Here is a 10,795-nt window from a genome sequence, read left to right on the forward strand (position 1 = left end):
ATATTCAGTATGCTCTTCTTTGAAGCCGCCCCCCCGCCCCCCCCCCAACACACACACACAATTCAGCTAGCACTCCCTTCCCTTCAGCTAATGTCTCACACAGCATCACAGCACCTGCACCTTAGCTCCTCATTCAGCACAAGGTGCAATGGGCCCAGCTAAACCTTAAATGGCTCCTTTGAGGCTCAGCCGTATCTCATCATCTTGAGTCCCGAGTGCATCTCTCACATACTGTTACTACTTCCCTATACCTACAGATGCCCATCGTAACACACTTATACATAGAAGTGAACTAGTATGACTTAGATGTACCGAATGTTAGGTGTAGTCCAATGCAATTAATCATCAATCTCTAAGTTAACAATTGTAATGAACCTTTGCTAGCTAAACCATTGCATGCATCCTACGAGTGTCCTACTCTGAGCTGCACCCAGATTCCTGGTTTGCCAGAGTACAACTATCTTCCACCCTACCACCTGCAGCATAGACATTCGACAGCAATACATAAGGTGCAGAGTTCTCTGGCTCCAGGTCAGACGCATGTTTTGCAGCACGCTGTCCTCGCTCAACATCAGCATGGTATCTGCAGGCACCCAGCAACGCCATCTGAGATGCAACAGTCGGGGGGAGTGGCAAGTTGTTGGTCAAATATTCTGCATCATCTAGTCGCCCTGCCCTTCCAAGAAGGTCAATAATGCAGTTGTAATGATCTACTAGAGGTGTAATACGATGATCCCGAGTCATGGAGACAAAGAAGAGACAACCTTCATCCACCAAACCAGCATGGCTACAGGCAGAGAGGATGCTGACAAAGGTCACCTCATTTGGATTTATTCCTTCACACTGCATTTGTACAAAAAGTCGAAGCGCCTCTTTGCCCTGTCCATGCTGGGCATACGAACAGATCATAGTTGTCCATGTGACAACATTCCGGTTGTCCAAGTTAATAAAAGTTGTATATGCATCTTCTAGACCGCCACACTTTGCATACATGCTGAGAAGAGCAGTTCCTAGGACGACATCTAAATCAATTCCAATGGTGACGAGGAGGGCATGTATCCTCTTGCCTTTGAGCAAGGCAGCTTGAGAGGCGCACGTTTCAAGAACACTGATGAATGTAACTCTGTTAGGCAGAACCACTTCCAGCTGCATCTGGACAAAGAGGACGATAGCCTCCTCCTCTTTCCCGTTTTGTCCATAAGCTGCTATCATAGCATTCCAAGAGACCACATCCCGTTCAGGCATTCCATCAAAAACCCTCCTTGAATCCTGCAGATTGCCACATTTCCCATACATGTTCACAAGGGCAGTCCCCAAAATAAAATGTGAATGAAAGCCATTGACCGAAATGACAGCCTCAATGTGCTTGCCATAAAGGTGGGCTGCCTGACTGGCACATGCATCAAGAACGCTGACAAATGTGAACTTGTCTGGCAACACCCCCTCCAGCTGCATTTGAAAGAAATGTTCAAGGGCCTCTTTAGCCTGCGCATTCTGTGCATGCACTGAAATGAGGCCATTCCAGGACACTACATCCCTGACGGACATTTTTGCAAACACCTTCCTTGCGTCCACCAGGCTGCCACATTTGCCATACATGTTGACCAAAGAATTCCCTACAACAACGTCAGACTCCACCCTGCTGCCCGTAATAAGGGCGTGAGTCATCTTGCCTTCACATAGGGCTTTATTGCTGGCGCATACAGAAAACAAGCTGACATACGTGAACTCGTCTGCAAGTACTCCTTGTATCTGCATTTGTTCGAAGAGATGAAGGGCCTTTTTAGCCTCTCCATAACGTCCATAGGCTCTGATAAGGACATTCCACGAGACAGTTTTTTCTTGATGCGAGTTGACAAACAATGCACATGCATCTTCGAGAGCTCTACATTCGCTATAAGTACGCACAAGGAGGTTCTCGCGAACTCGCTGTCGCTCAAGCGCGCTCCTAATGAAACGGGCGCTTCTTATAAAGCAAGGGCTTCGTGTTACCACACCACCGTAAGAGAAATGCATAAGAAGCGCAGTTTGCTTCAATTCCCGATTCCAGGATTTGTTTACAGGATCCCTGACTATTCTTCATTCCTGCAAGACTCGGTGCAGCTTACCTTCCTGAAAGCCTCCATACCCAAAATTTATGCTCCGTTTATGGGGTGAACTTCTACGACTGAGCGATCCACCCGAATTCTCCGCTCACAAACGTTGACTACCATTCTGTGACATGGGCTCCCGAGAGAGGCTCCATTTCGCCATGCAATTTGGATCAGAGCAAGCACAGTAGGCTCCTCTGCTCCGTTCCTTCTCGGAAGCAAAAGTTGCTATGGCGCTCCTCCTCCTTTCTGGGCAGAATCTCAAACCACAACCACTTCAACCTGTAAGCGTCGATGTTCATAATCCCGAGTATCTCGGATGGCTTGGAAGACTGCACTTTTGATGATTTTTGAAACTCGAGCGAGACAATCTGAGTTCTATTGCCACGTCTCTCATTGCAATGCCAACACTCACATTTGCATATCAACCATCATGCTCTCATGCATCTTACAATAGGCCCTTCCCAATTCAAGTGCTCTTTTTGGTGGAGGGGCAGTTATGAAACCATTTCGAGAGACGTCACAATTTTCCAGAAATCCCTTATCATTTGGTGGCCGTTGCCAAGGATGTGGTCGCTCTATGCTAGTCCATTTTCTGGCAAGCCCCAGTGGTGTGCATCAGGACTGTTGTTCGAATTTGGATAGTTCTGGCTCGCACTCCTCTATAAATAATGGAGAAACGTTGGGGCTACCTCCACATACCTCGAGAGTTTGCTAAGCAGGAGAGCTTCCAATTGTCGCATTATAGTGATGGCCGGGTGTGAGGGAGCAGTGGAGTCAATGGACGCCAGGAGTGGGACCTTAGGAAAAAGTAGTACCCAATAGATCAACTGAGAAATGCGATCTTCATCTATTCAGTTCCGCTTTTCGTATTCTCAATTCTCTTCCTCGATCCCTTCATTTCCTCACTCTTTATTTCCTTGGGTGCGCACTTGCTAACATTGCCGAAGGGCGTGATGGTTTCCAAAATTGAAGAAATTTGAATCTAATGGAGAGTCGTGCTATGTAGACGATGCGAATTCTTTAGATGTGCAGCTCGACTACGGGGAGACCCAACCAAATGCAGGTGTGTGCAAATATGTCTCTTGACCATTAAGTAATGCGCGTTCGTTTTGTTCTATTATGATGCTGATGTCCTTTAAAACTAACCAAGTGGATTTGTATCGTGCTCTGTGATGTGCGTGATAAGCTCCTCCTTGCGTGCTCCACCATAGAGGTTCCCGTGGATCTCCTTGATACGAAAGCTGCACTGCGGAAGGGCGTTACCTTGAACAAGCTTACTGGTGTGAGGAAGAAGAATAAAATCTCTTTGAGGAGAGGCTTCTAGGCTATGGCAGCACAAGCTTACACGGAGGGTAAGCTTTGATTACATTCATGTTTCTGTGTCAACACGTTGGAGGCCTTTGTCCTTGGAATTTTGCTAACGTATCGCGTGCAGTTCGAAAGCTTCTCCGTGATGAAGGGAGGAAAGGCAATATGACGTGCACGATTAACATCTACGTGCATCGTTTCAAGAAGCCGCCTGCTCAGGAGGTCTCAAAATCGAGTGTGGTGCTCTAGAACGAACACCATCAATGGATTTCTGACCCAACACCCCCCTCGCCATCCATTTCCTCCATTATCGTCCTTGTCTAGAGTCGTTCATGTCACTACAATTTTCGTCTGGGTGTTTGGTTCACCTTTAGCAATTCCACACAACCTTACCATCTACTATAAGGGCATCCACTATTTTGTCCACTTGCCAATAACTACGGAGAGCGTTAATCCAAAAAATGTTGCAAACTCCATAAACGTCTATTCATAAATTGTTGAGAAGGAAAGTCACGATTTTCGTTCTGCAAGCTTCTGTGTCGTGGTTGCGCTTGCAAGCTCTTTCGTTCTGCATTTGATTACACCAATGCTTAAAATAAGGTGGTTATGGTTTGCTCGTTATTTATTCTGGAAGAATGTAGACGATCGAGATGCTTTAATTCTCCATCATGGAGATGGTCAATCTAATAAAAGCATTAGTACAGCTGTGGAGTTAGATTTGTCACTAGATTAAGAACTTTATTTGTGCTGGTTGTGAATGTTCGCTCAGGCGTAGGCTCATGATTTGCTTTGCTTAGTCTTGGTAAATCATCACGGGAACGGCCTGTTAGAAGAGTGTTCTTTCATACAATGGACTAACAAATTCTATGATGTGTGTTTGTGAATGCTTTTTTCCTTTACTCTCACTCTATTGCCTCTCTTTCATAGTTTTTGCTTGCAAATATTAAGATTTACATCCAGGTCAGCAGTTTGACAGCCTCATGCATAGAGCGAGGTCGGTGAAGCTTGTAGCTCTTAGTAGATTTAGCTTGGAGCATTACTGCCACTTTAGCATTTCAATGAGACTGTTCATACCGAAACCTAAATAGATGCAAGCAACTCAGTCTATAGATCCATGTCACTGTATTCGGGCTCCAAATGCCTACGATTTGAATGTTTGGCGAATCTGTATATTGTTTACTGTAGAGGATCCCCACCTTCCATTGCAGCCCACGTGAATAGCATGCGACATGGTCTGTAACTAAGATAGAATCATAGACCACAAATCCATGTTCAAATATATTCTTGACAATTGAACAATGAGCAAGTGACTTCTTCGTTTCTCTTTATGCCCATGCAACATCTTCATCGTCTGGAAATGCTATGTTTCAAGAAATTCCCAATTCATATTTACAACCCCCAAAAAACATTGTATCTGCAAACACTATCGAGCTCAATATCGTGACTTTTTGAAAGCTTCTGCACTTGCTTGCAGTGACCACCATTGCATTCATAAAAAAAGAGGAGAGCCCAGAGCATAATAATGAACCGATGGGTTGACTTAACTAATCGTGACTATTGGCAAATAGCAACCATACATGTTCCTCACATATACGTATTCCACTTCAAAGACATTCTAGAAGTCGATGGATTTAACTAAATAGAGGGCCCTACCATCACCAAGAAGAGCTTTAACAAGGGTGGGACATGCTTGGTGTCATTACGTGTAGACGCCACCACTAGTGTGCTTAAAGGGGAGCCATTCGATGGTGCTCTATCATTTTTTCTGGAGACATCTATCTATTCCCATGTGCCATGGGTATCACAACAACAAGAAATAGGGAGTGACTCACCTCCGTGATGAAAATAATTGCATTTGTTGTCGTGAAGGTTGACCTTGAGGGACCATAATCAGAACACATCACCATGGCTAATGGCCCAAATCTCGAAGATCGTGCGACAATAAGTGTTTTACCTATCTTGTTTACATTACTACTATTGAGCTTAATTATAACTTATCCTTTGCACGTACGTGTAGTTGTAATTCATGAATGATCAAAGGCAGACACTGACTCATATAGTTCAAGAGTTCAACGATGAGGGGATTGTTATGTATGTGGCAAGAACATTTCTTACATGCTTGCACGCCATACATTGGCCGTGTTTGACTTCATAATTCTTGATGGGTTCCAGAAGGAAGACTTTGTATGACTCTGCAAGAAGCTTTTACGCATCAAGTCTCAAACCCTGGGTATGACAAGGAGGTACAACTAATATTTTTTTAAAAGCCTCACATGCAATCACAAGCACATATAAATGAGAGCACTTTCAACTGGTATCAGAGCCTGGGTGATCTAGCTGAGCGTGCGTGAATGCTTGAAGCTCAGTAGCTCTGTGGGAGGAAGGAGAAGCTCTGTGGGAAGCTTTGTGGGTGACTTTACCTACATCCGAGTGTGTAGAGACCTTGGAGGAACCTTTGGAAAAGTCACATTGGTTTTGCGAAGTGGTTTTGAGAGCCTCTTAAGTGTTTTCAAAGAAAAAGTCATTTTTTGAGCTTTTTCTTGTTCCGTTCGATGACAGAGACTCCGTATTGACTTGTAGAGGCCACTATTGCTTGCTTTTGGTATCCACTTCACTTCAGGAGCTTGGAAACACCTTCATTCTTGAACCTGGGATCCTTTCATTGGATTTCTGACTCACTATGTCAGTTTTTGCGTTTTTCTGTCGGGGTGTTAGAACTCAAGTTTGGAGCAACCATTTGCAGATCTATCAGTTCTGTTGGATCAAGAGGTCCTAAAACGTCTATGTTGCTCATCATTTGCACTCCAGTGGAGTTTACAAACAGCTCTACTTCCAAAAAGGTTTTTCAGTTTGTGTGTTGGACCCAGTGATTGAGACCACTGTTTCTAAAACCGTCTGTCCCATTGCATTCCGGACGCCCAAAAACCCCTACCTGTTAGTTCTTACATGATTCAGTGGAGGATTTTTAGAGTTATAGATCTCTGTGTATTCGATTTCGTCTCTCTATTATGCATTTTTCATTCTAAGGTTTTGAAACCTTAGATTTATGCCACACGGTAGTGGATAAGTGTTGACTCCCATTTCTCACTCATCGGTTGGGATTTTGGAGTTCCGGCAAAAGAGAGATATTTGCTGATTTTCTTGCTGAATCCGATTAGGCAATGGTGCCCATGTTTTGAGGCATCTCATGTTCTATTTTCAGTAGCGGTCATTATCATGGGACTATGACTTCTTGAGCATACCTTATGCAGATCACTCAGGTTGCAGTTTGAGCAGTGTGCGCTCATTTGTGGTGTGCATTGGGTTGGAGTGGATGATTTATAGGACATTTGGATGCATTGTGGTCCTTATTGGATGCATTGATAGGCCCAAATTGCCTTGTGGGATGCTATTTTTATGGATGCTTTGCACATGGATGCTATTTTATGCTGAGGGACAGCATTGACACATTGCAGGTGATGCACTGATAGTGCTATGCTCTCTTAGATGAGATATTATTAATGCATATGCCAGTGGACGGTGTTTATGCTTGAGTCATTTGGCACTTATTGGCATTTTGGATTGCCATTGCAGTTGGCATTTTCTTTTGGGCCAAATTTGCTCATATGGATGCATAGTATATGCACATGAGTCAGCTGCTCTGAGACATGAGTTTTGCTGATATTTCACTCTATTGTGGCATACACATTTGGGTGCACCTGGTATTTGGTGTGATTCTCTCTTGCAGGCACTAGCATTTGGGATTTTTGCTTCATTTGCATCATGGCATCCTCTTCCATGTCTGAAAAGGAGTTTTTTAGCATTAAAAAGTTTGATGGGACAAACTTTTCTTTGTGGAAAGAACAAATAAGGGATGTGCTTATTCAAAAGAAGTAGATTAAACCCTTGGCAGGGATTGAAGCTCAGCCTGCAAATATGTCTGAGGATGATTGGAATGAGTTGGATGCATTAGCAAAATCTACTATTAGACTTCATCTTGTAGAGTCAGTTTATTTCACAGTAGTAAATGAGCAAACTACGGAAGATTTGTGGAAGAAACTGTGTGCCACTTATGAAAAGGAAACTGCCTCTAATAAAGTTTACCTCATGAAGAGGTTGTTTGAGCTGCAGATGAAGGAAGGGGTCTCCATTGCTTCTCACTTGAATGAATTCAATATTATTTTCAGCCAGCTTCAGGCTCAGAAGATGGAATTTGATGCGGAGACTAAGGCAATATTTCTCTTATGTTCATTGCCATCCTCATGGGATACCTTCAGTATAGCTGTCACTCTGCACCTGCTGGTGGAGTACTGAAATTTGATGATGTTGTGGGTAGATTGTTGGCCGAGGAGATTAGACAGAAATCTATGGATGGCAACAAGCAGGATGCAGCCTTAAATGTGCAAAGGGGCAGATCACAGTTCAGGGGGAAGTCCCAAGAAAGAGGGAAGTCTCATAACAAATCCAGGGCATAGAACATTGAGTGTTACCACTGTGGCAAGAAGGGCCATATGAAAAAGGATTGCTACAAGCTAAAAAGAGAGCAAAAGGATAAGAAAAAGAATGCAAATTGGGGTGCAAATCAAAAGGAAGAGAGTCCAAGGGAGGACAAAGGAAAAGTGAAGATCGAGGAGATCAATGCAGTCCCATATGATAGTGACAATGACATTCTCTTCATGTTTAGTTTATCTGCAGAGTTGCTTACCACTTCAGATGATGTATATTCACAGGATTGGATTTTGAATTCTAGTGCATCATTCCATGTTACTCCCCATAGGGAATAGTTCTCCATTTATGACAGTGGAAAGACAGGTTGTGTGCATCTTGGAAATGACTATGCATGTGACATAGTGGGAGTAGGTGACATAAAGTTTTCTTTTGCAAATGGGTCTGCATTTATTTTGAAACATGTGAGACATGTGCCTAAGTTGACCAAGAGTCTTATTTCAATGGGTCAGCTAGATGACGTTGGTTTTCACACCACTTTTGGCTTTCAGAGTTGGAAAATTCAGAAGGGCTCTATGCTTTTGGCCAGGGGTGCCAAGTGTGGGACTTTGTATCCCTTACAAGTATCAAGGGTATTTGATCATGTTGTTGCAATAACCGAGCAGCCAAGCACTTCTTTGTGGCATTGCAAGTTGGGGCACATGAGCCAGAATGGAATGAAACTCTTATGCCATTTGGGTTATGTACCGCATTTGAGTTTCTCTGATTTTGAATTTTGTGAGCACTGTCTCTATGGGAAGCAGACTAAATCAGCCCATAAAAGAAGGGGAAAGAAAGAGTTTGAAAAGCTTGATTTCGTGCATTCAGACGTATGTGGTCCTAGAAAGTGTGGGCTTATGCTATAGCTGGGAAGAGTGATGTGTTCCAGGTATTTCAAAAATGGCTAGCCTTGCAGTTAGGTAGAACGCTTAAATGCCTACGAACTGACAATGGTGAAGAGTATCTCTCTCATGACTTTCAGCATTTCTATGATACACGTGGGATTAAGAGGGAGCTCACATCCCCTCGTACTCCAGAGCAAAATCCAGTGCAGAAAAGATGAACCGTACCATTCAAGAAAGGTTGCAATGCATGCTTTCCAATGCAAGTCTTTCTGGTGGTTTTTGGGCTGAGGCAATGAAGACTGCAACGCATGTGATCAATAGATCACCTAGTAAGAGTTTGGATGGTGGTATTCCTAAAGAGGCTTGGAGTGGCAAGAAGCCCTCTTACTCTCATTTGCGTATATTTAGGTGTGAGGCATATGCACATGTGCCAAAAGAGCTTCGAAAGAAGCTAGATCCTAAGTCTAGGAAATGCATCTTTCTGGGTTATGGTGAAAGTGGAGAGATGGGCTATCGTCTCTGGGATCCAGAAGCAAAGAAGATCATATGCAACCATGATGTAGTCTTCAATGAGAAGAAAATGCATAAGGCACCCATGAGGGATGTGGAAATGAGGAGAATCACTTTCCAGGATGTGAATCCACCTGCATATGTTGATAGACAGCAAGCTGTCCATGCACCAAATGTGCAAGAAATGGTACCACCAAGTACTCCCACAGGTATACAATCAAGGGTAGATGATGGATGATCTATTGGTATAAATGATGCGCCAAATTTGGCTGATATGTAGGTGGGACAGCGAGCTGAAATGCCCTTGAGAAGATCATCTAGAGTGTCTAGACCGCCTGATAGGTTTGTCCAGGGGTAGACTATGTGATGCTTACTGATTGCAGGGAGCTTTCTTGCTACAGAGAGGGTATGATGCACGAGGATCAACGCAAGTGGGAGTATGCTATGCAATCAGAGATGAGTTCCACTTATGAAGAATAAGACTTGGGACTTGGTTTCTTTGCCACATGGAAAGAAAGCATTGCCATGTAAATGGGTCTACAAAATGAAGGTCACAAGTGATGATGTGCCTAGGTACAAGGCCCGTTTGGTCGCTAAAGGGTTCAAGCAAGAGAAGGGTGTGGACTTTGATGAGATATTCTCTCCGGTTGTGAAGATGACCACACTTAGATGCATGCTTGGACTAGTGGCATCAGAGGATATGGAGCTTATGCAGATGGATGTCAAGACAGCTTTCTTGCATGGGGATTTGCATGAGGAAATTTACATGGTGCAACTGGAAGGTTTTGAAGAAAAGGGCAAAGAGCATTTAGTTTGCAAGCTAAAGAAGAGTCTCTATGGTCTTAAGCAAGCGCCTAGAGAATGGTATCAAAAGTTTGGTGCTTTCATTCGGTCCCAGGGTTTTAGAAGGAGTGAAATTGATCACTGCCTCTACACTAAAAGAGCTAAGGATAATAGCCTGATAATCTTGGCACTATATGTGGATGATGTGCTATTGGCTAGCAAGAATACTTATGAGCTAGATGTCTTAAAGGCCAAGTTGCATGAGGCCTTTGATATAAAGGATTTGGGTTTTGCAGGTCATATTCTTGGTATGCGCATCACGCGTGATCGGAGTAGGAACTCCTTTGGCTTTCACAAAAGGAGTATGTTACAAAAGTATTGCAGCGTTTCAATATGGAGGGGGGGAAGGCACTGAGTACTCCATTGCCTCCATATGTGAAATTGACTCATACAGATAGTCCCAAATTAGATGAGGAAAGGGCCATGATGGCCAAGGTTCCTTATGCATTAGCGGTTGGGAGTCTTATGTATGCTATGATATCTACTAGACCAGACATTGCATTTGCAATGGGAGTTGTTAGCCGGTATATGGCTAATCTAGGAAAGAGGCATTGGGAGGCAGTTAAGTGTATCATAAGGTACATGAAGGGTACCAAGGAGATGTGCATCTGCTTTGGTAGAGGAGGCATGCATGTACTTGGGTACACAGATTCAGACTATGCAGGGCATGTGGATAGTAGGAGATCCACTTCTGGTTATGTGTTCACCTTTGCAGGTGGTGCAGTGTCATGC

The 10,795-nt window shown here is 43.7% G+C and overlaps 1 protein-coding gene across 2 annotated transcripts; it reads right to left on the reverse strand.

Moving 5' to 3' along the window:
* Positions 1–201: 201 nt before the first annotated feature.
* LOC147889110 (pentatricopeptide repeat-containing protein At2g13600-like) lies at positions 202–2,471 on the reverse strand. Of its 2 annotated transcripts, XM_087391833.1 has the most exons (2): positions 765–2,471; positions 202–583 (listed from the first exon to the last, which is right to left on the reverse strand). In XM_087391833.1, exons 1-2 carry the CDS (start codon positions 2,014–2,016, stop codon positions 381–383), a joined length of 1,455 nt encoding a protein of 484 aa, XP_087247959.1. In that variant the 5' UTR covers positions 2,017–2,471; the 3' UTR covers positions 202–380. The 2 variants fall into 2 exon arrangements, with proteins under 2 accessions (XP_087247959.1, XP_087247958.1); XM_087391832.1 differs by having other exon boundaries at positions 202–2,471.
* Between the last annotated feature and the right edge of the window lie 8,324 nt (positions 2,472–10,795).

This window comes from Dipteris shenzhenensis, chromosome 20, assembly GCF_047967505.1.
Source record: "Dipteris shenzhenensis isolate YYH24624 ecotype China chromosome 20, Dip_SZ_1.0, whole genome shotgun sequence".
NCBI lineage: Eukaryota > Viridiplantae > Streptophyta > Polypodiopsida > Gleicheniales > Dipteridaceae > Dipteris > Dipteris shenzhenensis.